This window comes from Jaculus jaculus, chromosome 10 (genome assembly GCF_020740685.1).
Source record: "Jaculus jaculus isolate mJacJac1 chromosome 10, mJacJac1.mat.Y.cur, whole genome shotgun sequence".
Classification (NCBI taxonomy): domain Eukaryota; kingdom Metazoa; phylum Chordata; class Mammalia; order Rodentia; family Dipodidae; genus Jaculus; species Jaculus jaculus.
The window spans coordinates 97,112,468-97,139,621 of record NC_059111.1 but is presented as its reverse complement, the minus strand read 5'-3'; the positions used below and the strand labels follow the sequence as shown (position 1 = coordinate 97,139,621).

Sequence of the window (27,154 nt, the reverse complement as noted above, 5' to 3'; positions counted from 1 at the left end):
AACAAATTGTCCAGGCAAGTTTGCTGGATTTCATCGGCTAGTCAGGAAGGTGGGTTTTTATTGCTGTCACACACCAAACCTTTTCCCACCGCAGAGCATAAGACCTAGGATAAACACGCTCATGTCGCACTGTTGTCTTAAGTGTGAAAGGAAATCTTTGGGTCATGAGCTGCTTTAATCCTTTTTTTAAACTACCTTTGGGTGGGTAGCTGGAGTTCAAAAATACTGCCTAGTGGAGGAAGGAAAGGAAGGAAGGCAGGAAAGGGAAAAGGAAGGAAGAAAAGATTCAATAGGATTCATCTTCTTGGCAAGCCATGGACATCTAGGAGTAAGAATTGAGTCTGACGTCTCAAATGTGAGCAAACCTGGCAGGTTGAATTTATAGTTTTAAATTAAAAATAAATATATATATTTTTTCGAGGTAGGGTCTCGCTGTAACCCAGGCTGGCCTCGAACTCACAGTAATCCTAGTACCTCTGCCTCCAGAGTGTCGGAATGAGAGAGAGGCACGTGGCACCTCGCCTGGCCAGTGGGTATTGACCCTTTGTTTTTGTGTTCTGTTTTAATGACTGGAAGCAGGAGGAAGGAGGACAATCTAAAACACTAGCGAACATTTTTATGAGGGTGGCCTACAAGGTTTTGTCAAGTTTTGCCCATTTGTCATAGGCATAAAACCGTGTTATCTGCGGGTTCCACGATCGCGAGCCTGGCCTCTCAATATCCACACCCATCTCTCAACCCCGCCCTAGCCCCGCCCCCGGCGCTCCTGGCCCCGCCCCTGGTCCTCCTGGCCCCGCCCCTGGCCCCGCCCCGCAGCTCCGGCGGCCGAGACCACACTGCGCCTGCGTACACGAGCGCTCTCCCGGAGCGAGCCGCCTGGGGCTGGCCGTGGAGGGAGGAGGGCGGGGGGGAAACCTGGGCGTTCCTCGGAGAGGAAGAGGAAGAGGAAGTGGGGGGCGGGTCCTAGCTGGGAGTGAACCGGAAGTGCAAACGTTCCTGATTCTTCTCGGCCAGGCGGAACCCGCTGTGCTGGGCCCCGGCGGTGGCCGCGCGAAGAACTTTCTCCCGCCCCAGTCGCTCGCGGCCGCCAAGCCCAGTGCCTAGCGTCGTGGGCGCCCGCCCCGGCTTCTCTCGGCTCCGCTGCGGCCCCGCGCGGTCCCGTCGCCCGCCGGCTCCCGGGGTGATCCCTGCCGCCGCCGCCGCCGCCTCCTCGACCCGGTGCCCCTGCCAGTCGGCCCCGCCGCAGTCATGTGCGACAAGGAGTTCATGTGGGCCCTGAAGAACGGGGACCTGGATGAGGTGAAGGACTACGTGGCCAAGGTACGCGGGGTCCGCGGAGGAGGAGGAGGAGGAGGGATGCAGCGAGGCCGGCCGAGCTGCCGGGGGTGGGGGTGGCGGGGATGGGGGATGCTGGGCCGCGCGCGGCACCGGACGGGGGGGGGGGGAGAGCACACACCCCTGCGTGCATGCCCGGGCACCACCGAGGACCCCCGGGGAGTGAAGGCTGCAGGATGCTCGGTGCCAGCTGCGGTGCTGGTACTCTTGTCTGGTCGCCTCCCTCCCCCCACCCCGCCCGACCCCTCCAAGGGAGGAGGAGAGGGGGCCCGTTTCTCGGGGAGTCTCTTGATCGTTTGGATGGGGCTCTTGTGCTTACAACACCGTTACTTTTAAAATTCTTCTCTGAGTGACTCAGTTTCCCCATCTTGGACTCCGACGGGCTACTGAGTGAAGTAGTTAAGTCATTAGGATGAGAGAGACGTGGGGTTTTTTTTTCTTTCTTTCTTTTTTTCTTTTAACCTCGGGCCTGTTAGGAATTTAAGGAATCCTGAAGAATTCATTAACCGTGAAAATGAGTACCCGTCCCCCCCCCCCACCAAAAAAAAAATAGCAATAGTTAAAATCCTGAAACTTACTGTCACTTCGCTGTGTGGTCTTTAACTTTGGGTGTGGCCTTTTTCCTCTCTCCCACCAAAAAAAAAAAAAAAAAAAAAAGCCAACTATTTGCTTCAAGAGGTTAAGGGTGTCATTTGGCATCTAGAGAAATCTGAGTAGGTTTTCAACATGCATATTAACTTTGGTTACTCCATCCTACCCCGCGAGTGATAAATAGGACTGCAGTTTAGTTACAGTGTGTTTCCGGGGTAAAATAACGATTATGAGGCCAAACTCAGAGTCAAGCCCAGAATACAGACCCCACTCTGTGAGAGAATAGGAAAAGTTCTAAGCTCACCTGCCACAGGGTCCTGAAACTGACCTCAGTCTGTTTTTAATATAGTGATCGTGATTTCTTTTTAACTGTCATCCAAAAGTGTAATTTAGTGGCATAACCACAAAGGGCATCTTGCTCACTTTACAAAAGTTCAGTCAAGTTTCAGTTCTTCCAAAGGTATGACCAGTGGCCCATCACTTTGCAAGTCTGTTAGGAAGCAAGCAGAAGCAGTTTCTTAAAACTTGGAGGATTGTGCAAGGGGAACCACCGGTAGTTTTCCTTCCATTTAAAGCGTGACAGCTTAGACTTCTCAGGTTTTGGTCTGCATGGTTCTTAACTTGTGATGGGTCCTAAGGCTTCCTGCTTGCCTTCTTAGCCAGTAGCAGACTGGGACCTGAATTACTATCTTTTTCTGAGAAGGGTAAAAACAGAAAAGGCAACGCTTGGAGGATTTTAGTTCATGTTCTGTTAGCCAGTAGTGATACACTGCAGTGCTCTTGGAGAAAGTGGCCTTTGGGTTTCCTGTCGTGGTGAAACTTTTCATGGTTGACGACAACCTTGGCGTGGTGAAACTTATTGGAAATACAAGAAGGGAGGAGGTCTAACTGAATTTACAAGTATAAAAGTAAACATAAATAAAACTTTCTTTGTTTCTCCATTTTAATTTATGACCTCATGACCCAACTGTTCATCCAAACTAGAAATTAGGAGGATTCTTATAGATCACTGAGGGTTGTCAAGACTACCATCTTAGCTTTTCCCATCCACACTTCACCGTCCATTAGCAGCACTGCTGCTTCAGGGTAGTTGCTGCAGGTTTCCAGGCCAGGTTACATTTTCCTTTGCTAGAGCCTGCTTCATCCCCTCCCTTTCAGAACAGCTTAACCAAGGGGATGGGCATAATGCTCATCTAAGTTTGTTATTCTCCGTCACCTCACTTCACCACCTTTGAGACATCCTTGTGATTTCACCATCACTTCAAAAGGTCCAACTCCTTCCTTTGGCATATTAGGCCATTGTGATGTGGTTCAGGCCTACCTATCTTCATCCTACTTTATTTTGTGTGTGTGTGTGTGTGTGTGTGTGTGTGTGTGTGTAGAGTATTGGGTGGTATATGTGATGTGTGGTTTGTGCATGTTTGTATGCAGATGTGTGTACCCCAAGCACGGGTATGCTGAGACCCAAGGAGAATTTCAGGTGTCCTCTTCTGATTGCTCATCCGCTTATTTTCTTGAGAAGGGTTTTCTCTCCCTCAACCCAGAGCAGTGAGCCCTAGCAAGTCCCTGGTCCCCTCCTCCTCTACAGATGTGCGTGGCCATGCCCAGCTATTTTACAGTGAGTCTGAGGAGTCAAACTTCGTGGTCTCTTGCCCAGAGGCCCTTAGCCATTGCCACAGACCTAGGCATGATTTAGTTTTAATTTTAATATTGTATTTGAGAGAGAAAGAGGCAGGTAAGAGAGAGAGAAAAAATGGGTGTGCCAGGGCCTCTAGCCACTGCAAATGAACACCAGATGCATGTGCCACCTTGTGCATTTGGCTAACATGGGTCCTAGGGAATCAAACCTGGGTCCTTTGGCTTTGCAGGTAAATGTCTTAACCGCCATCCTTCCAGCCCATGCTTGTCCTTTTAGCATAATACTACCTCTTCTAGACAGCATTTCAGAGTCCATGTTTTTTTATTTTATTTATTTATTTATTTGAGAGCGACAGACATAGAGAGAAAGACAGATAGAGGGAGAGAGAGAATGGGCGCACCAGGGCTTCCAGCCTCTGCAAACGAACTCCAGACATGTGCGCCCCCTCGTGTATCTGGCTAACATGGGACCTGGGGAACCGAGCCTCGAACCGGGGTCCTTAGGCTTCACAGGCAAGCGCTTAACCGCTAAGCCATCTCTCCAGTCCTAGACAGCATTTCAACTTCCAGTGGAGCTCTGCTTCTGACACGGTCAGGTTGCTGTGATTTGCTTCCATGTTTGTCTTTGCTGGGACCTGGGCTTCTAGAGAGAAGGTACTATACCCCTTTTCACCTTCAGTCTCCATTGCAGTGCCAAGGAGTTTCACACACTGTAAGCATGTGCGCCTAGTTAGAAAATGGTAATTCTTCACTTAGCTACAATTTCAGTAAATTTCACTACTTATGTAACAAGAACTACCAGTGACAGTTCATTTGTGTTACCAGGTAGTAGAAGGCATTCTACCTGTTTTCTTTTGCTTTTGTACCGTAGCATTTCAGTGTTCCCATTTTAAGGGTGAGGAAATTAAGGTTTAGAGGAGTTAAGTAATTTGACAGATCACAACGTGGGTAGCCCACCTGACATTTAATCCAGGGCTGGCCTACACACATATTTTTTATTTTAAAAAACTTTATTGCAGCCTGCTTTGAAATAGTTATCTGTTTTCTCAGCATATTAAGAAAATGAAAGGCTTGCAAGAAGGTACTAACAAGTTAGTTCTGACTGAAGATAGAAAACTAACTACAGCTTTTTTTTTCTTAACAATTTGGAAAGGTTGGATCAATTGGAAGTAATTAGCATAAAGCCAAATATCTTTTAAACTTTCACCAGAGGCTATTTTGGCTGAAGATGGGGCTATAAGAATGATTCTTTGATAGCCTGTGAAAACTTGGTTCTTACAGTCATAATCTTACAGTGTTATGTCCGTAGTTGTGCTCCTGCCCAGCAATCCAGAGAAGGCTAAACTTGTGCCTGCTAGCCTTTAGGAAGCAACAGTAACTACACTCCTGAGATTTCTGTTCAGAATTATTTAAACACTTTAAAATGAATGTGTTGAGCATTGTGATGCAATATGTAGGTTATTATTTCATTTTCTTAAATCAACCCATGAGCATAATTAGTATTGTTAACTCCACTGTAGAGATTTTAGAGGTGAACTAAAGCAGAGATTTAGTCACGTTCCCAAGATCCTGAAGGTCTCCAGTGATAAAGCTGAGATTTGAATTCACTTTCTTGGGCTACCTACCTATGGCTTTGGTTTCTTCACAATCCCAGATAATTCAGGGGTATGATATTATCATGTATATAAATGCTAATATTAAAAATAGGTAATGTGATGGAGAATGGAATTTCAAAGGAGAATGGAATTTCAAAAAATAGGATAAGATACATGAATGGTCCATTGAGACTAGCTAAGGCATTTGAGGGTCCAGTGTGTATGAGCTGAGAGCTGATAAGCAGCCCTTACAATCTCCAGCAGGTCTGATAGATCATGGGCTCTCTTGTTTACCTGCACTTCTGTTTCACTCGCTGTGAAATACTATACATCAGGTCTCCAACTTCCCTGTCTGTGGTTTTTCTCTAACCTCCATGCTAATTACATTTGCCTTTTGCACTGTTAATATGTTAAAAAGCAACAAATGTGAAAGGATAGGATCTCTTAAACCTGAGGAAAGAATATATCAGTCTTTAGAAATTGGAAGGCTTATTGAAATCATTTTTCACTTTCCTAATAAAATAGCAATTTCAAAGGGAGCCTGATTTGGTTATCTTGAATCTGTTGATTCTAGATCTTTTTTTTTTTTTCCCCCCTGAGGTAGGGTGTCATGCTAGCTCAGGGTGGCCTTGAACTCTTGGTGATCCTACCTCTGCCTCCAAGTGCTGGGATTAAAGGTGTGTGCCACCATGCCCAGCTGTGTTTTCATTTTCTTTAAAGGTTTTTTTTTTTTTTTTTTTTTTTTTTTTTTTGGTTATTTTTATTTGAGAGTAACAGAGAGAGAGAATGGGCACGCCAGGGCCTCCAGCCACTGCAAACAAAACTCCAGACACGTGCGCCCCCTTGTGCATCTGGCTAACATGGGTCCTGGGGAATCGAGCCTCAAACCCGGGTCCTTAGACTTCACAGGCAAGCGCTTAACTACTAAGCCATCCCTCCAGCCCTCATTTTGTTCTTTATATAGCAGGGCTGGTGACTAGATAAGAAAGCTAATAACAGCTCCTGTGAGATACAGGTGGCCTCAGTAGATCCAGAAAATGTACTCTAGTACTTTTTTCTTTGACTGTATAATAAATGAAGATCTTTCAGACAGAAAAGTATAAAGAAGTCAGAAGTTAGCCCGTAATCCTATTGTAATAATCCTATTCTTAAATAATCCTCTTCTTAAATGTAAGAAGGTCAAAAAATTCAATACAGAAAATGCAGTCATTAGATGTGAAAGGTAAAGGCTACCCGGTGTCTGAACAAAGGTAGCCCTTCTTGAAGGTTCATATCATAAACACCAGAAAAATATTGGAAATTTGTTTACTATCCACTTCCTCTGTCAAAGATTCAATAAATACTTCGCACTTTGCTTTTTTAATTCCTCAATAATTTATTTTACTTATAACAATATAAAAGCACCAGTAAGATCGAGAACTTTCTAACTGCAAACCTAAGTCCTTAGAAAATACTCTATCAAGCCAGGTGTGGTGGTGCACACTTAATCCCAGTACTCAGGAGACAAAGATAGGATTGCTATGAATTCAAGGCCAGCCTGAGAGAGTTCTCAATCAGCCTGGGCAAGAGTGAGACTACCTGGAAAACAGATTCTCTTTGTCACTTGTTATTTTAAGGTTTTCTGTAGGAAGTACTTAACCTTCCACTTTGGATTCCATTGGATCCAAATCGATTCTCACCCAACCCGCTTATTAACCTTGACCGAGTTATTTTATTTCACCGAGCCTCTGCTTTGTCATCTGTAAATTTGAACAGTTTTGAAGGAGGTAGTAAATGTAAATTAACAAGCCGGTGTCTGGACATTGCAGCATGCATTAATGCTTACTGTTTGTATTGTCTGTGGAGAGTACATCCTGAATGGAACCTTAGGAAGCCAAGGCAGAGGTTGGCAAAATTGTTTTTGTTTTATTTTCTTTGTAGTAATAGTACCTATTTTAGGACCTGTCAGTTAGTGTGTCTAGGTAGTTAGGTCTGTCCCAGCTATTATACTGAAGTAGGCATAGATAATATGTAAGTAGTTGAACATGTTTGTGGTCCTTTAAAACTTCATTGACAAAACTGGCAGGCTGGATTTGGCCCGTTGGCCGTAAATTGCTCATCCTTGCATAAGACTGAAGCTAGAAAAACTAATCTAAATATTACTCTTTCCCCACAAACTTTAGACATCTAAAATAAATAAAATATATGTTAAACTGGTGAACTTATCTTGGGAATGAACATTTCTAAGAATACATTTCAGAAACCTTTATGGTTGAATGATGTTGAACTGTAAGGAAAAACAAAGCATCGAAAGCCATATCTGGGAAGATGGAAGAGAGAGAAGTTAACAAATTATTTAAAAGAAAAAGCTTAAAATCCCTGGTAAATTTGAACCTGAAGCAAAAGGCATAAAATTATTCTGTAAATTAAGACTCATTATTACCAAACATGCAAACAGGAGCTAACTTAGATTCTTAATCTGAAAGAAATTTCTAGAGAATTTTTTCTGGTGTCAAAATGGTCACGAAAAATGTTCCAGAATTCTCTCCCCAGCCCTAGTGGCAGTCCCATGACCTGACTTGGTTTCTAACCGTATGCGGCAGTGAAAGAGAAGGCTAGTTAGCAGTTTTCACTGGCTCATTCATAATTCATTGAGCAAATATCAATTGAGCACCTACAGTGCCAGCCATTGTATGAGACAAGCATGAATACAATGAAAATAATACTTCTGAGGGTGTGTTTTCTTTGAGGTTTATGTGAGTGGAGAGGAAAAACAGCAAATAAGATACTTGTATGGGTTTTGAATAAGTTAGTTCCCTTTAACACATGAAATGTTTATAAAACTTAGGAAGTATACATCTGTTTAAGAAAACATAGCTGGATAAAAATAGAGTCCTAAAGACCTTCAGTAAATTTATATTTGGTACTAGTTTAAAAAAGAATCAACTCTACAAACTGTCAGCTCAAATCAGAAGACAATGAGAAAGAAAGCCTTTTTTTTTTTTTTCAGAACTTACTCTAGTGTAGGTATGGTCAATATAGTAATAACACAGATAGATAGTTAACAATTTCTTTTCTTTTTTTCTTTTTTTTTTTTGGTTTTTCGAGGTAGGGTCTCACTCTGGCTCAGGCTGACCTGGAATTCACTGTGTAGTCTCAGGGTGGCCTTGAACTCTTGGCGATCCTCCTACCTCTGCCTCCCGAGTGCTGGGATTAAAGGCATGCGCCACCACGCCCGGCTAACAATTTCTTTTTAAAGAACTCTTTAAATTATAAAGTATATTTGTGTGACAGATTGCTTTTAGACCTTCCAAACAAGAAAAATTAAGAGTACATCTAACAAATAATTCAGCTGTATAAAGTTAATATTTTGGGCTGCGGAGATGGCTCAGCGGTAAAGTTAATTTCTCTTGCAAACCTGAGCACCTTGAGGGGATCTGAGATTCCCTGAGTTTGAATCTCCAGAACCACTGGGTGAGGCCTGGCATATCTGTAACTGTAGTCCTGTAGGGTGTGGTGACCAGAAAATCACAGAGCTTGTGAAATTCAAGCTCTGGAATTAATAAGAGACTCAGTCACAAGAAAAAGCAGATGGTGAGTAATGGTGGAGAGGTCTGAGGCTCGCCCTCACCACCTCAGGCAAGCGCTGGACGCCACATCAGCACATGTACTTCATACACTGCACATACTAAGCACATGAAAAGAATTCAAATAATCCCATAATCAAGATTGAGGTCTTAACTTCATAAACTTTGATTTAAAAATGTTTTTTGTTAAGTGATCAGAAACATAGACACTTAATGGTTTAAATTACTTGACTACAGTTAGACATTATATTTATACTTAAACTTTTCTCTAATTCAGTTTTTGCACTGTTAACTTTGTTAATATCAAGAACATAAATTGCCAATCTGTAATATCTAATATACACTTCTAGAATCTGGATGGTCTTAGGATAAGAATCCCAGAGGTACATGTTCACCTATGTTCAAAACTTAGGGCTTGTCTTTATTTTATAGGTTTTATTCTTAAACATGGTCTATTTGTTTTGTTTGTTACAGTGAACAATTTCAGTTTTCAAAATTCTCAAGTCATCCCTGCCACTGATGTGGGCTTTGTAGTAACTTGTCAGTGAAATTACACACTCAGATGGGTGATAACTGTTAATTGGTAGACAGTGATCACTTCCGTCAGGACCAGCCCCCATGGATTTTACCTAGTAATCAGGAGCTGTCCTTTGAAGCATGCTTGAAGTCCTTTAAGAGGCTTCTTTATCGTGTATTGCGTTGATTAAGCAGATGCTTAATAAGTTAATTCTAGTTGTGGGAATTGTTAGTTATTTTGAAATGAATGTTAATAACATTGAAAGTTCACATTTGGTATGATATACCTATTAATTTTAATACCTTTTAGAAAGCAGAGTAAAAGATTGATGGTATGTTTTCAGACCTTCCCTTTTGTTGTACCATTGGTTTTTATTTCTGTATTATAAGTTGCCAGATAAAATAACAAAGATTTTTTTGCTTTGCAACTCAGTGATAGATTTGAATCCATTACTATACAGACATTTATAATTGTGGAACTGTTTTATACCCTAATGTAACCAGTCATTTGCAAACTTGCATTCTACCATAAAAGATTTTAATGAGAGAGGGGCCCCTCCAGGGGTTAATGGGTCACAGAGTGAAAGAGATAGGAAATAGTAGACCATAGTATTATTCTCACAAGAGCTGTCATTTTAACAATACTGAACACCTCAATCTTAAGGTATTATAAGTGGGGACAGGAAATGCTCTACAGTAACTGAATGACTGGAGACATTGATTCAGCTGTATAATTTGGTGAATTTAATACATTTGCTGCTATTGACTATCAGTCAGGTGTCCAGTGTTAATTTACAGAAGACTTACAAAGTTGTCATCCATATGCTAATTGAGTCTGTTTGTTAGGGGGATATTGGTCTGTTGTGGCAGTACAGTGTGAATTTATGCCTTGGAATTCAGTTGCACAAAGTGTACTGAGATCAGAGGAAAAGAATTGTTCCTTTTCACCTGAAGAAAAGCCTATAAAAAATTATCAGTAGAAGTCACATAGCCATCTCATTTAGACATGTACAAAGAATGTTTCTCCATTGAACTATTATTTACATGAATTTAATCTAGTATAGTTTGAGGTACGTATAAAAGATTTGGGAGTTGCAGAGGAAGACTGCAACTATTAAAGCTATGCTTCAAGTTTGTATGTTTGTTCTTGTCTCATATGAAAACCAGTTAGAGAGCAAGAGAGGTAAAGCTTGAAAAAAGTGTGGAAAATCTTGTGTGTTGTGATAGTCATTTAAAACACAAGTCATTTCATATTAACTGGCTGTTTCACAAAAGCTCAATTGGTTATTTTATGTATGTGGGTACAGTTGTGGTGGGGTTACACATGCATGTTCAGGCAAAAGAAAAACCTCTTTAAAAAAAAACACTTTATTATTTGTTTGCAAGCAGAGAGAGAGAGAGAGAGAGAGAGAAAGAAAGAAAATGAGAATGGGCATGCAAGGTCCGCCTCCCACTGCTAACAGAACTCCAGAGGCTATACCACTGTGCATCTGGCTTTTCATGAGTAGTGAGGAATTGAACACAGGCCATCAGGCTTTGCAAATAAGCACCTTTAACCACTGAGCAATCTCTCCAGTTCCAGAAATAATGGTCTTTCTATTAACCCCTGTGCTTACTAATGATCTATATTTACAATATATTTTAATAAATTATGGCTGTGCTTCATGTTTGGCTCATCCTGAAATTATTTTCTGTAGCAAGTCAAAGATCCAGTTTTACCTGAGTTGACAACTTTAAAAGATACTGTGCCAGGGCATCAGCGGGGTAGTGTCTCTGCTTCCACCACAACAAACCACTCGTCGGGATCTGCAACCTGCTTTATTAACTCCATGGTCATCTCAGCTTAGCAACACAGAACCTTGGATGTCTAGTTGGCCTATGGGAACTCCATTCTTTACACCATAATATATGGCCACATGCATAAGTATGCACATGCTCCAAATCAAGACACTACTGAATCACCACTGTTTCTTTAATATCACATTTTATAATATGCTGTCATAATCAGCATGCACCAAGCTGGTGCTAAGGTTTAATATATCATATGAGTCATTATAGTAGAAATGCAGTAAGTAAAAAACAGTCTGAACAACATGTGACACAAATAGCCTAAAAAGTTGTCACCCCGGGATGGAGAAGTGGCTTAGCAGTTAAAGGTGCTTGCTTGCTAAGCCTGCAGGTCCAAGTTCAGTTCCCTAGTACCCACATAAAGCCAGATACACAAAGTGACACATGCGTCTGGAGTTTGTTTGCAGCAGCAAGAGGCTCTGATACATCCATTTATACATATTGTCTCTCTCTCAAATAAATAAGTAAATTTTTTTAGTTCTAACAATCAAAGGTAAATTGCCAGTGAGGTAAAATTATAATTAAATCTGATTGTAAGTAGTGTCTTTTTCTGATACCTAGCTCATCATCTTTTTAAATCTGTGCTTGCTTTTGTCAGTAAAGCAATTCAAAATACAATACATTTAAAGAACATCTTTGGGCTAGAGAGATGCCTCAGCGGTTAAGGCCTGCAAAACCCAGGTTTGATTCCTCAGTACCCACATAAAGCTGGATGCACAAAGACAGCCATGCATCTGGAGTTCATTTGCAGTGGCTGGAGGCCCTGGCATGCCCCTTTTCTCTGTCTCTCCAGCTCTGTCTGCTTGCATTTTTTTTTAAAGAACATCTTTACTTTGAAGTATATGTGTAATTTCTCACAGCCACCAAAAAAAAAAAAAAACAACTTCCCTTGATCTAGGAGATGAGCGAGTAAGGGGAAAATTTGTAGAGATGTAATTTCCAGGTGGCTTTATCCTTTAGAAGTAGAGCACATGGGCTGGAGGGATGGCTTAGCGGTTAAGGTGTTAGCCTGCAAAGCCCAAGGACCTTGGTTCAGTTCCCCAGGACCCATGTTAGCCAGATGCATAAGGGGGTACATATGTCTGGAGTTCGTTTGCAGTGGCTGGAGGCCCTGTTGTGCCCATTCTCTCCCCTCCCCTTCCCTCTTTTTCTGTCAAATAAAATTTTTTTAAAAAAGAAAGGAAGAAAGAAATAGAGCACATGAGGAGAAGACTGTTAAGGACAGAAGAGTCACCCCTGCAGCCACTGGTAACTTGGCAAGCTCTGGCCCACCATGCCTATGAAGCACCATGTGGGTAGCAGAAGGTAATAAGTAAAGCCTGGGGCTTTTGCCCAGTAGTCTTTCCACAATTTAACACCACCTCTCTTCATAAAAATAGACAATGAGAATAACTAGCGAGGGTTTCCTAACTCTTCAGAGGGCATGGTTCTCAGAACGAGGCTGTTACTCTTCTGTTCTTTCCTTGTCTTGTTTTATAAAGAGTAAAGCTGGATGACCTCAGAATGAATTGGTATGTCCTCCCATTTCTTCTGTTTCTGGAAGACTGCAGCATAGGTTGTCTTCTTGAAGTGTTTGGTAGACCCATAACAGTAAAACCACCTGAGGCTCAGAGTTTGAGAGAAGGTCATCTACAGTCTGAAATTGGCTGTCTTTATTCTTTTTTGTTTGCTTTTATTAAAGGTTAATCATTGTGTTGATCTTGAAAAAATCCCTCTTGATTTTTCTCCATTTTGTCCCATTCTATTTCTTTGATTTCTGCTCTGATCTTTATTCTTTCACCCTGCTTACTTTGTTTTAATTTGCTGCTTTTCTAATTTACTTTGGTGATTGTACAAAGATCACTACCATGAAGCCTTTTGCTTTTTAATACATTCCGTTCTAGAAATGTCGTCTTGCATGCACTTTGCAAAGAGGCACATGGGAATCCTTTCTTTCCTCAATCTGACAGCCTTTGCAGTATCATCACTTCTGTCTGCTAAAATGAGAACTGCAATGCAAGTTTTTCATGCGATAAAGGAGAAAGTTGAAACTCAACTCTATTTCATATGTGTTTTGCGCTCTTGTATTAACACAAAGAAGGGTGTAACGTTTTGATTTGGGAAAAACTCTTACTGAGCTCTTGCTATGTAATCTAACTGGATACTTACTAAGGATATTTATTGGATTTATCTCAATACAAAGATTTATCCAGATAATCTTTTTTTTTTTTTAAAGCTAGGGCAAGCCAGGGGTGGTGGTGCATGCCTTTTACCTCAACTTTTTAGTTTATTTTTTTTTATTTTTTATTTGAGAGTGACAGCAGAGAGAAAGAGTTAGATAGAGAGAGAATGGACGCTCCAGGGCCTCCAGCCACTGCAAACAAACTCCAGATGTGTGCGCCCCCTTATGCATCTGGTCAACATGGGTCCTGGGGAACCGAGCCTCGAACCGGGGTCCTTAGGCTTCACAGGCAAGCGCTTAACCGCTAAGCCATTTCTCCAGCCCCAGATAATCTTAATTATAGAAAGGAAATATAATGGAAAGGAAACTAGTTTTATCTATGATTGATTTACCCAAATCTCTGCTGACAGCCATTCGTTTTTGCTACTGGGAATAAAGACCAAGATGTATGGTGGTTTACCAGGTTATCTTCCTAGTTAACTTTGTTTCTAAACCCTTTGTTTATTCATATATCAACCATTTTGCAAAAACTTACCTTAACTTTGGGTAGTCTTTTTAGTTACAGTACAAACCAGCCCCAGGCTGAGGGTGGGGCGGTATCTTGGGTTTTGGGTTGCTTACTTAGCATGCAGAAAACCCTGGATTCTAGCTCCAGCATGGAATGAAACTGAGTGTGGGGCATGTGCTTTTGATCCCATCTGAGGTGGAAGCTAGAGGATCAGAAGTGCAAGGTCATTTCTGATTTCATAGAAAGTTCAGACGTAGTCTTGCCTACATTAGACCCTGTCTCAGCGAAAGGAGGAAGAGGAATGGGGCGGGGGATAAACCAATAACAGTGACTCATAAAAATTGTAGTTCAGTCAGCTGTGGTGGCGCATGTCTTTAATCCCAGCACTTGGGAGGCAGAGGTAGGAGGATCGCCATGAGTTCGAGGCCACCCTGAGACTACATAGTGAATTCCAGGTCAGCCTGAGCCAGAGTGAGACTCTACCTCGAAAAACCAAAAATATAAAAAATAAAAAATGTAGTTCACCTTTGCTATGTCACTATACCAAATGCTCTGCACAAATTATCTCACGTGATACCGCTCTCCGCCCCCCTGTCGAGGTGTAGATTCATTTATTCTACTTTATATGATCGAAACTATGACTTAGAAAGTGACTAGTCTGTGGTCCCAAAACTATGGTAGAGTTGCATAACTTACCCAGACCTCCAGATCCCCTTTTTAACACAAGGACCTCAGAGTCAAGTGACACATGCTTCCATTAGGACAGATCATACATACATTGGTGGTTCCATAAGATTAAGTCACATAGTAAGGGTTATAGCGGTCTTGCTTTTTAAGTATCTTTTTAAAGTTTATTCTGTGATGTTGTATAAACTACAAAACATCTAAACACATTATCATAAGCTATTGTTGGCTATATTAAATTGAATAAATGGCTTATTAGGAGTTAATTGCTTTGATCTTAACTTAGAAAAGGTTGTTTTCTAGTAACTCTTGAGGAGGAATAGCCTGATGAAACAGGTCTTCTAAAGAGACAATATATTTGAAATACACATCTGGGATAGGATTTGGGAACGTTATAAAGTGTAGTTCCTGAGTTAGTGTTCCAGTGCCCACTGACTGTCGTAGTAGACACATGACGTCCTCCCACTCCTGGACTTCAGTATTTGAGTATAGCTATGATGTATATAGTAATACTTAGAAACAACTAATCATATTTCTGTTAAAGTACTGGAAAATACTAAGTGCTTGGCTCATCTTGTTTAATCACAACAAAGCCATGGGTTAGGTACTTGTATTTCTATCTTGAACTCTGAAAAGCAAGTGCACACAGACAATGAGACCCTTGCCCAGTATCCAGTGGTGGTGAAGTCCATGCTGTTGGAAGACAAAAAGGAGAAAATATAAGACCTCTACTCTCTTCCACTGAGAAAGAAGTCAAATATGCACCAAGAGTTGCAAAAGTGCCATATATTGAAATGATTGCTCTGAGTTCTGAGAGCTGTAAGATAAAGCTTGATTTGGGTTGGACTTGAAGAACTTACTGTCTATAAATTAATGAGAATGAAGGAAGCAGCTGCTCTAAATGAAAAGGAAGAGGCGGCTGACTTAGACTGGGTGTTTGGAAGCACAGCTACTAATGACTATGAAATACTAGAACTCTTGACATCTTTATACAGGGCTTGGCTTGATAAGCTGACCTTCCTAAGCTAACTGAATTCCAGCAGAAGTTGAAAAAATAAACTTTTAGGTATTTTGCTGCTCTGTAAGATGTGAAATCCTTACAAAGGAAGGAGCAGATTTTGAAGTAGAAGCAGCACGCTGTAGAGAGAGGGATGTCAGAGCAGGTGCAAAGCCACGTTTAGAAATTCTTTCCACCTGAGGCTTATGCATGACAAGTCCCCTATCCGAGAGAGACCGAAGATTAGAAATAGTGCATATAGCAGCAAAACTAGTAGCAGTTGGTCAGAGAAGGTAGTTGTTAGTCTCTGTTAACTTCTTTTTGGGGCCTTGACATCATTTTCTATAACCCTGCCTCTGTCTGTCACCAAGGTTAAGTTACACTTTTCTGCTCATATAAAGCCCTGAGTTCTTTTGCCTTTTTTTTTTTTATTTGAGAGCAACAGACACAGAGAGAAAGACAGATAGAGGGAGAGAGAGAGAATGGGCGCGCCAGGGCTTCCAGCCTCTGCAAACGAACTCCAGACGCGTGCACCCCCTTGTGCATCTGGCTAACGTGGGACCTGGGGAACCCAGCCTTGAACCGCGGTCCTTAGGCTTCACAGGCAAGCGCTTAACCGCTAAGCCATCTCTCCAGCCCTTGCCTTTTTTTTTTAAGAACAGTTATACTTTGACATTATGTAATTATTTTATTAATGTCTTTGCTATCTGCTAGATGGTAAGCTATGTGCAATGATAAGTCTGATTTTGCTCACTGTTATCTTCCCAATGGATAATATTATGTCTGCACTATAATATCCCTCTAGTAAATGCTGAAAGAATGAAATGGATTCTTTATAGGTAATATTGCTGTAAACAGTCTCTAGTTCCATTAAATTTAGCATTATTATACATTGTTTTCAGCTTGACCAACCATGACTTGGATACTGTATGTTTACTGTTATGCAGAATTTCACGTCAACTTTTTGTTTCATTTTGCAAAAATACATACACACACTCCCAAAACTTCAATTAAAAAGTTTTTTTTTAAAAAAAACCTCATTTTCTTTACAGGCTTCCACCTTTATATATAAACACTCATTTTGTTTGGGTTTTCTTACAAGGGAGAAGACGTCAACCGGACGCTAGAAGGTGGAAGGAAGCCTCTCCACTATGCAGCGGACTGCGGACAGCTTGAAATCCTGGAGTTTCTGCTGCTAAAAGGAGCAGATATTAATGTAGGTCGTGCTGCAAACAGTTCCCTTGTATACTTTGAGTATTTTCTGTGGATTTATGAAACATTTACTTTGGATAATGTAGACCAAAGTCATACCAAATTTCCTATAACTTAGAATATATGGTTAGGGTTTAAAGATGGATATTTTGAAGCTGATGGGCCAAGGATTCATTCTCCTTGGCTATTGTTTTCAACTTGGGAAGCTTGGAAATGTGCACTGTAGGTGGCAGATGTACAAATACTAGATCTAGGAGCCTGAAGTGATAGGCTATGTGTAAACTGGGTTGTGGAACCAACGCCTATGAGCCAGGTGGTCAGACAGGAGCAGTCATCTCCTCGCCATAACCTTTTTGTAACTTCTGTATTTCAGAGGTTAAGAAAATTGTTCTCATAGCCAAGACAGCAAGAAAGACTTTTCAACAGTTGAGCAGTCTACACATATCTTTTCATCAGCTGTTTTACCTTTATCTTTCCTTCTTGGACCATACTGGCATTACTACATACAAGAGAGGGAATTGTTAGGTTGAGAGAGACTAAATAACTAGACACATAGTACCTGGCAGATAAAAGATTTGAGCTGAGACTTCACACTGACTTCCAAGGAGAGAGATTATTTGTAGGCTAGGTGATTGAGAGACTAGAAACTTCTCACTTTGGAGTATTTTTGTGTAGAAAGAAAAATAGATATTAATTTTGAGATATTCTTAAGGATTCCCTCATTAGATATAGAAAGAAGGTAAAAAATGAAAGGTAAGATTGTCTTTTTGTCATTTCATAGGCTCCAGATAAACATCATATTACCCCCCTTCTGTCTGCTGTCTATGAGGGTCATGTTTCCTGTGTGAAATTGCTTCTGTCAAAGGTGAGGTCAATTGCTCATTTTTATTTTTTCTCCACCACCCCCATTATTTTGTAACGATTTAAGCTTAATATTTGTTAATTTATTTAAATTGTATTTGGCTGCAAGGACAGAAAATAGACCATAGACATGGAACAGAGCTAGTATAGTAGCTGCTTGCTTCAGGTTCTGACATCAGGGAAATTGGCTTAATCTCCTTCATGAAGAAAATCTTGTAATGGAAAAGAAAGCTTAACTATAAAGTAAGCATTTGTGTTGTGGGAAGTGTCCTTGTGGATGAGTGACAGTTTGCATGCAGACACCAGGTCACGCACCACACTTTGATTAATACCAGTGTGAAATTTGAATTTATTTTCTGTAGTCTATACTGAGCAAGTTTATTAAGAGATGTCTTGTTATAAGAGTTCTTCTAGTTGTCTAGTTGATGTGATTGAGGTAAAGATGAATTTGGAGTTTTCCAGTGTTTTCATCTTTGCTAATTTAAGTTTAGTGTTCAGGATCCAGGCTCAGGAATAACCAGGAGTAGCACCCATTCTAGCTGTGTTACAGGTAAGGTTAGCAGTGGCTGTCAAATGTGGTACACATGCTCCCAAGTTTGCCATTTCATTACTGTGTACTGCAAAACGCTAGTCATTATATTTTTTTGGTGTTTTATTTTGTTCTGTTTTTGTTTTTTTGAGGTAGGGTCTCACTCTAGCCCAGGCTGACCTGGAATTCACTATGGCGTCTCAGGGTGGCCTCGAACTCATGGCAATCCTCCTACCTCTGCCTCCCGAGTGTTGGGATTAAAGGCGTGCACCACCATGCCCGGCTAGTCATTATATTTTTATTTGTGATCTTAGAATAAGGCCTTTTGAAAGAAAGAAGCAAGGAAAAAATAAATGTCAAATGAGTAAATATACAGAGATTTGCAATAGTGTCTAGCACAAAATAAGCAATCAGTGAATGGTAGCTGTTACTATAATCAAGACTAAATGAGGTCTTACGTTTCATAGGCTGAGCTTCGATACAGTAAGAAGAGAATTTGGAAGGGTGTAGTACATGGATCCCTTTGACAACTTGTTCTTTTTTCCCCCGAGGTCGGGTCTCACTCTGGCCCAGGGTGACCTGGAATTCACTCTGTAGTCTCAGGGTGGCCTTGAACTCATGGTGATCCTCCTACCTCTGCCTCCTGAGTGCTGGGATTAAAGGCATGCGCCACCACGCCTGCCTACCTTTGACAACTTTTTAAAGATACCACTAAAATTCAGGTTTACTAGCTCTAGTAGTTTTGTCTACCCTGAACTTCAAGGTCAGCACAATTACTAGATTACTATTAATTTGTGGTTTTCAATCTTAACAGCAGTTTCCATGTATAACATACCGCACGCTATGAATTATGCAGTAAAGCTGATGAGAATAATATTCTGTCACTGGAGTGGATCCAGTATCTATCTGATAGCATGTGTCCACAGAGTCTACTCACTGTCATTGTCCACTTTCATCTTGGGGAAATACTTGCTGCTTGCTGTTTCAAAAGCTTACTTGTTAAAGGCTGCAAATACAGATTAGGGGTTTATGGAAGATTTATATTGTTCCAGTATTAGTTAGAGCTATCTATTGCAGATATAAAACCCACCTAAAGGGTCTCATGTAACTGCATTGACATAACTGAACCTGGGCTTCAGCTCTGTGGCCATGATTTGTTTTGTCTGTTGGTTTTCTTCCTCCGCATCTGTTCAGCTTCTAGGGCCTCAGCCTGTGCAGCTGTACATATAGTTGGGGAAGAGGGGCAGGTATTCTTTCTTTCCCCAAACTTTGCTGCTCAGCTAAGTGTTTTGTTTTCTAAAAATAAAAAATAAAACCTCCATAGGATCCTTTTAGCTTAGGATTATTTACTAAAAAGAACTGCCCCTAAGTATGTTCAATCCCTTTAACCATGTTTGAACTCTAGATCATAACAACTTTTCTTTCTGATAGTACTTTTTCCTCCTAGGGAAACAAAACAAGACATAATTATTGATTTGCTAGAAAGGGCCCAAACCACCTTTCTTCCCATATAGCTCACATGTGGCTATAAGTCTCCAGTGTTAAGGAGTCTACAACGAAGAGTACCTCAGGCCAACTTGATCTGCATGTACATTACGTTCTGTGCTGTCCTAATACATTCACTGTGCCATGCTGCTAATTTATTGAATGAGTTGTCTAACTTTTATTTAGTATGGTTTTTATTTTACTTGTATTACCATTCTTAAGTTTTTGTGTCTAAGCTTTGTTTTTGTTGTTAAATCAATAGCATTCAGAGAAGGCTATGTTGATAGCAGATCAATTACAACTATGTAGAGCTCTTGTTTTCTAAAGCAATGGGGAAATTTTTAATTACGCTTTCTCAAAGTTGTTTTGATTTTATTATCAAATGAGCTTTTTTGTAGGCAACCTTCATGTTGTTGGCACAGAGCACCTGACAAAAAGCAGCTGGTGGGAGAAAAGTTGTTTATTTTGCTAACGGTCTTGAGGAGAAGCTCCGTGATGACGGGGAACAGGAAAGGTGGTAGCACAGAGGCTGGCCGCCACCTCCGCCACAGCAGCGGGCAGCAGCAGCAGGAAAGTGAGCCAGGTTCTGAGCATGGGGCGCCCACTAAAATACCCCAGGCCTGCCCCCAACACCGCACCTTCAGCAAGACTCCATTTCTCAAATTGCTACTAGCTGGGGACCAGTCATTCAGAACACAGGAGTTAAGGGAACCCCTGATTCAAACCACCACAAGCTCTAATTGACATGTTGTTGTTTTCTTTTCTTTTTTGAAAATAAGTGGTGTTCTTTCAAAACTTCCATCATTACTAAAACAGAACTACTCCATTGTATCTTTTACTTTTATTCTTCCTTGCATCAAAACTAGAATCCTTATGCCTCCAAAATCATTGACATTTATTATTATCTAGTTGGTATATCATCAGCATAGGGAAAAAAGACAAATAGCATGCAGCAATTTAGAAACAGTGATCACAATCATGGGCCGAAAAAGAAAATTGCTAGACTATTTTTAAATCAGGTGTATGTAGTAATATCACTTATGATTTAGTCTCAAGTGTCACTGCTTCTGGTTGGGGGCTGGTATGTGGGGGTGAAGGCCAGGAGACAGCCTTGGATGTTATCTCAGGAATGTAGTTCCTCTCTTTCTGAGACAGGGTCTCTATTGGCCTGGAGCTCACCAAGCCATCAAGCTCCAGAGATTTGCCTGTCTCCGCCTCCATAGTATTGGTATTATAGGCCAGCTGTCACAGCCAGCATTTTATGTGGGCATGGGAGATTAAACTCAGGTTCTTCCTCATACTTGCAAGACAAGCACTTGACCAGTAAACTATCCATCCAGGCTCTTTATTACCTCTTTTTATGAATAAGGGAGACTTATTTACCTCGAGGAAATTTAACTGCCTAAAAAAGGCTGAGCAGAATGTAATAGAGTCAAGATCTGTCCCAAGATGTATGATTCAACAACCTATGTTCTTTTGCTACCTTTGAATGTCTTTCAGAATTAAGAGTAGTTGTGAGGCACTTACAGTACATGTCTGCAGTGAAAAAGAGATGTGGGCTGATGTTTAATTGTTAAACTGGTAAATAAGGAGATAACACATAAGAGACTCCATTTCAATTTAGAAGTCTACCCACGTATGCTAGTGGCTTCTTTGCCCCATCACAGAAAAGATGTCTTTAAAGTGAATGAATCAGTACCTTCTTTGGACCATACACCTGGTTCATTAGATAAGAAACAATACTGAATTCTTGAAACACAGAAAGCAAAAGTATTTTTGCAAAAGGTTCCTGACCCAAGGATGCTCCAAGCCCAGTGATACCCAGCATCCCTGAGCAACAAATGGAATGATAACCTGAGCATTTTTCATTAAGAAATAAGGTACAATAAAGAATCAGAAACAAGAAATGAATATGTGAGTAAATCTACACAAATGGTAAAAGAGAAAATACATATTAGCTAGCACCAAAAATTAGTAAACAATAGCATATAACATATAAGTTAGAAGAGGATGGTGAGAGCTCTTGGTGCTTTTATGACATCAAGAGTCCATGAGAAACATTAGCCAGAGGACACAAAGGAAGGCAGACCTGAGAAGCAAGTCGACTCTTGGGGGCGGAAGCAGCAGGCATCTGGGAAATACACCAGTAGCAGAGTGGGAGTATTATGAGGGAGAAGCAGAAGTGAGTGTGTGAAGCCACCACCACGAGAAAGGGCTGGCAGCTGATGACACAGTAGTCAGTGTCAAGGCCAAGACTGCAGTCACATGCTACTTACGAGTGTAATGGCTCATGCCTTTAATCTGAGCACTTGGGAGGGTGAGCTGACGTAGGATAATTGCCTTGGATTTGAGGCCATTTTGGAGCTACAGAGTTCCAGGTCAACCTGAGCTGAAGTGACACCCTACCTCGAAAAGAACACAATTAGAATTGTAATACTCTTACTTGAATAAGGTTTTCTTTTGCCTTAAAAAGTCTTAATACAAAATTTTTAAATGAGAGCAGTGCATAAAGGTAGCTTTGGTGGTTTGATTCACGTGTTACCCATAAGCTTAGGTGTTCTTAATGCTAGGTCCCCAGCTGATGGCAGTTTGGGGTTTAAAGCCTTTTGGAGGTGGTATATTGTTGGGGGGGGCAGGCTTTTATAGGTGTTATAGCCAGCTTTCTCTTGCCAGTATTTGGCACACTCTCCTGTTCATATTGTCCATCTGATATTGGCCAGGAGGTGGTGTCCACTCTCTTTCCATCGTTATCCCTGCCATTATGGAGCTTCCCCTCTAGCCTGTAAGCAAAAATAAATCCCTTCTTCCCCAAAGCAGCTTTTGGTCGGGTAATTTCTGCCAGCAGTGTGAAGCTGACTGCAACACTAGTGTAACGACGCTCTCTAGACCCTATTCCTGGTCCTTGCAGGCGGGAGGCTACCTGAGACCCTGTCTGTAAACAAACGCGAACCTTCTGTAGCTCAGAGGTTACCACGCTTTCCTGGAGAGTTGGGACGCTGTGCTTGCACTTACCACTTCACCTTAGCAGTTCCGTAGCGCCATCATTCCACTAAAATGTTTTAAAAAGCAAGCTTTGGGGCGTGGCTCATAGGATAACACTTGCTACCCAAGCGTACCAGTTTGGATCCCCAGCACCAGAAAACCAAGAGCCACGGTGGTCTTCTGTAATCCTAGCACACTGCCTGCAAGATGGGAAAAAGAAAAAAAGAGAACATCCCTGAAGCTCACAGGCTCCATAGCCTGGCAACACACAGCGGGGAAGAGCAAGCACGAGAGACACTGTCTCAGACAAGGTGGACGGGGAGAGCAGGACCTGAAAGCTGTCCTCTGACTTCCACTGTCATGCTGGGGCGTGTGTGTGCCTGCGTGCGCGCGCGCAGGCACACACACACACACACAAACATGCCAAGTTAAAAAAAAGAAAGAAAACCATTTCTAAAACCAGTACAGTGTGTAGTATTATGGGGAAACATTCTTAATATTTACCTCTGTTGTCAGTCCTTCTAAAAAGCTTTTGTTTTCAGTCATTTACCAAATGGGTACTCTTATTGTGTGGTTTATGTGGTATCTATTGCTAATAAAACTGAAAGGAGCCAAGTGTGGTAACTTTCACCTGTGACCCCAGCATTTGAGAGGCTCAGGCAGGTGCAAAGCCACCTTGTGCTACATAGTGAGTCCAGGCCAGTCTGGGCTATATAGTAAGCCCCTGTCTCTAAAAAGCCAAAATCAGGACTGGAGCGATGATAATTTAAGGCATTTGCCGGCAAAGCCAAAGGACCCTTCAGCAGAGGCTGAAGGTCCTGGTGTACCCATTCTCTCCCCCTTTCCCCACCTCTTCAAATAAAATAAAATAAAAAGGCAAAACCAGCCAGATAAGGTGGTATGTGCCTTTAATACCAGCACTTGGAAGGCAGAAGTAGGAGGATTGCCATGAGTTTAAAGCCAGCCTGGGCTAGAGAAAGACCTTACTTAGCTTTAAAAAAAAAAAAAGCCAAAATCAGTTAATTAAAATAAACAAAATTGATAGATAATAGAAAAACTATATCCCAGCATATGAAAATTAAAGTACCATGTACTGAAAATTCAATTAAAGTTTCAACACATCCTGCTATTTTTTTTTTTGTTCTTAGTTTATAAAAATAACCTGACAGCATACTTGATTTTTGTTTATAAACCGTCATTCTGATTCTAGTGACATTTAGCTTTCTAGGCTGTATCTTCAAGGAAAAGCCCAAGAGAAACCTGTTTTCCTTTTTTTTCTCTGCTTCATGTTGTGGCAAAGAATTCCTGCTAAGCAGTCTGCTCCTGAGAACAAAATACATAACTGTCCATCACTGTACAACTCCAGTTTTACTGATTCACAGCTGTTTCAGATCACTCATAAGTAGTTTCTAGTTTGCTGAAATTAAAAAAAAATATATCAGTCTGCCAATGCCCCAAACCATCTTATCCTAATATTGATCAGTTTCTTAATTTTTTTGTTTGTTTATTATTGATTGATTACTTTTGCTTGTATTGGGGTTAAGGTCTAAGTCTCAGACCTGGAACTTACTCTGTAGCCTAGACTGGCTCAAATTCATGGCAGTCCTCCTACCTCAGCCTCTCCTAGGGAGTCGCCAGTGAGCCCCCTGGGACATACCTGTCTCTACCTTTCAAATGCTGGAATTACAAGTACACACCACTCTGCCACTTGTTTTTTACATGGGTTCTGGGGATTGAATTCAGGTCCTCATACTTCTATTCTATTCAGTTGTTAAGCCCATATTTTTTTAATTATTTATTTATTTATTTGAGAGTGACAGACACAGAGAGAAAGACAGATAGAGGGAGAGAGAATGGGCGCGCCAGGGCTTCCAGCCTCTGCAAACGAACTCCAGATGCGTGCGCCCCCTTGTGCACCTGGCTAGTGTGGGACCTAGGGAACCGAGCCCCGAACCGGGGTCCTTAGGCTTCACAGGCAAGCGCTTAACCACTAACCCATCTCTCCAGCCCTAAGCCCATATTTTATGATTACTTAGAATCTACAAACTTACATAGAAATTTTGGTTTCAAATAATTTTTATTTGTATTGACCCTCAAAGAATCAGCAATGCTTTTTTGATTCTCCTATTGTAAGAAGAGAATGCACCATAAATGCACTAGAAAAATGCTTTAGCAGCAAGCTTTACCCTGTTAAAATTAAAGAACTGCTGTGCTAGGTTTCACAAATGCAGACTCAAGTATGCCCATGGAAAGCTCGTTGTACAACCACGAACCTCCTCTAAGCTGGACAGAACCATTGTGTTCGACAGCTGCCGTTAGCGCTGTGTGCTACACCGCACTGCCCCGAGGTTTTGTCAGTTCACTTCCTACTATTTCTGTAACTTTGAGTAAGTTTCCTACATCTCATCCTGAGCTTTCTCTTCAATAACATGGTTCTACTACTGACCACATATAGTTAAGAGGACAAAATAACTCACAATTAACTAACATTTCCCATATGCAGATTCTTTTCAGTGGTTTGCATAGATCAACTCAGCTAATCATGTTATTAATCCTTTGAAATAAATGTGATTGTTTTGTCCCCATATTTTATAGTTGGGGAAGCTGAGGCACAGTGGAGTTAAGAAACTTGTCCAGTCAGGAGCACACAGCTGCTAAGGGGTCTTCGTTCATGTTCTGCTGCTTTAAAGATAGTGCCACAGACTAGGTGATTTATAATGAACAGGAATTTATTTGGCTCTTACTTCTAAATGATGGAAGTCTTAAGAACATGGTGCCAGTAACTGACAATAGCCAATGTGTTACGTCTTGCCATGGCTGAAGGTAGATGAGCAAGAGAGGTGACAGAAAGAACGGCAGGGTGGGGGGTTGTACTGTGTTTATAACACATCTACTTTCACAGTAACTAACTCACTCCTTGAGAATACCCATGTACTTATTTATTTATTTTTTTTTATTTATTTGGGAGAGGGTGAGAGAGGGGCAGATAGAAAGATAGAAAGAGAGAAAATGGGCATCAGGGCCTCCAGCTGCTGCAGATAAACTCCAGATGTGCACCCCACCTTGTGCATCTGGTTTATGTGGGTCCTGGAGAATTGAACCTGGGTCTTTTGGCTTTGCATGCAAGCGCCTTAACCACTAAGCCACTTCTCCAGCCCAACATCCATTCTTGAAGGCAGTGCATTTATGACCACTTATTAGGCCTCACTTCCCAACACTCTTTCCTTGGGAACTCAGTTCCCTAACAGTTTAAGGAAGAGAATTCCTCTTTCAGCCCACAGTTGAAGGGAATGTACAGTCCATCCTGGCCAGGAGGGCACGTAGGCGCCTCAGGGACTGTCATGTTGCCAGTGTGGTCAGCAAGCACAGGAGGTGGATGCCGCTGCTTCTCTTCTCCTCTCTGCTCAGTCCAGAACCTCGGCCTGTGGAATAGTGCCACTTCCACTAAAGTGGATCTTCCCACCACAGTTATATCTTTCTGGAAACACTGTCATATAGACACCCCCAGAATTCCTGGGGATTCTAAATGCTGTCAAATTGGCAGTCAGGATTAACCATCCCCATTCAGCTTAGCAGTTTGGCTGCAGAACCTTTGGTAAATATTTCATTGGAGCAGGTAGTTAAAAGAGACAGTGTAGATTCAAACCACTTTCTGCAATGGCCTGCACATCATAAGTTCTCAGTAAGTATTAAGACCAATCAGGATGGATGCATTACTTAGAAACCAGAAGACACGAACAGCTGGATATTCGAGTGTAATTGAGAAATTCATCTATATCTTACTCCATCCTCAGTTTCATGATAGTTTTCTCTGAAACCTTGAAATGTACTATCTATTCTTGCCTTAAAAAAAAGATTGCATTAGAGATGTTAGCATCAGATTTCACAAGGGATAACATAAGAACAAATCCACAATTCCTTACTGTATCTGCAACCAAAAAGCAATTATAATCACTATGTCCCAATAAATAAATGGAGTGTAAGAGTACAGTGTGTCTCACTGCTCTTGCATATGTATGGGTTTTATTCTTTACATGCATAATTGAGGTGGCTGTTCCAGCTTATGAAGTACCTGCCTCTTGGAAGGTAATTGAGGGCAAGATGGCTCAGTGGTTAGGTGCACTTCCTGCACAAGCATGAGGGCCAGAGGAGACTTGAAGATGCCCAAGTTGGAATCTCCAGAACCCATGTAAACATCGGGTGTGGCCACCCACACCCGTAACCCCAGGCTCACAAAGGAGAGCAGAGACCCAAGGAATCACCCGTCCTCTCCAAAACCAGCGAGTGCCAGAAGCAGTAAAAGATTCCTCCTCGAGGGGTGGAAGGGCAGGGGAGTGGGACGTTTAGAGTTCTGTCTTGGCTACACGGGCGAGCACCTGGAGAGCTGCAAGGACTCATACACACATGCCACGTTACATGCACGCATACACATAAGCAAAAGAAAAGTTCATTGAGATTGTCAGTGTTGAATTTTAGAAAAGAACAGCTGAGACAACTGCGCCAAAATTAGCCCACTGGGAAGTTCTCAGTCACTACTGAAGTTAATGCACATCGTCCCCTGCATAGTGAGCACGCTGTTGAAGGCAAAGGTGCAGAGGGAGGGTCTGATCTGACCGTCAGAACACATACACTGAAGACCTGGTTTC

General features: G+C 41.6%; 1 protein-coding gene across 1 annotated transcript in view; it reads left to right on the top strand.

Moving 5' to 3' along the window:
- The first annotated feature begins 1,170 nt into the window (after window positions 1-1,170).
- Mtpn (myotrophin) overlaps window positions 1,171-27,154 on the top strand; it is a 35,998-nt gene continuing 10,014 nt past the window's right edge. Inside the window, exons 1-3 of the mRNA XM_004661185.2 lie at window positions 1,171-1,320; window positions 16,542-16,655; window positions 17,433-17,516. Of these exons, the coding sequence (XP_004661242.1) occupies window positions 1,249-1,320; window positions 16,542-16,655; window positions 17,433-17,516 (270 nt within the window). The 5' untranslated portion in view covers window positions 1,171-1,248. The remainder of the gene's footprint in view (window positions 1,321-16,541; window positions 16,656-17,432; window positions 17,517-27,154) is intronic.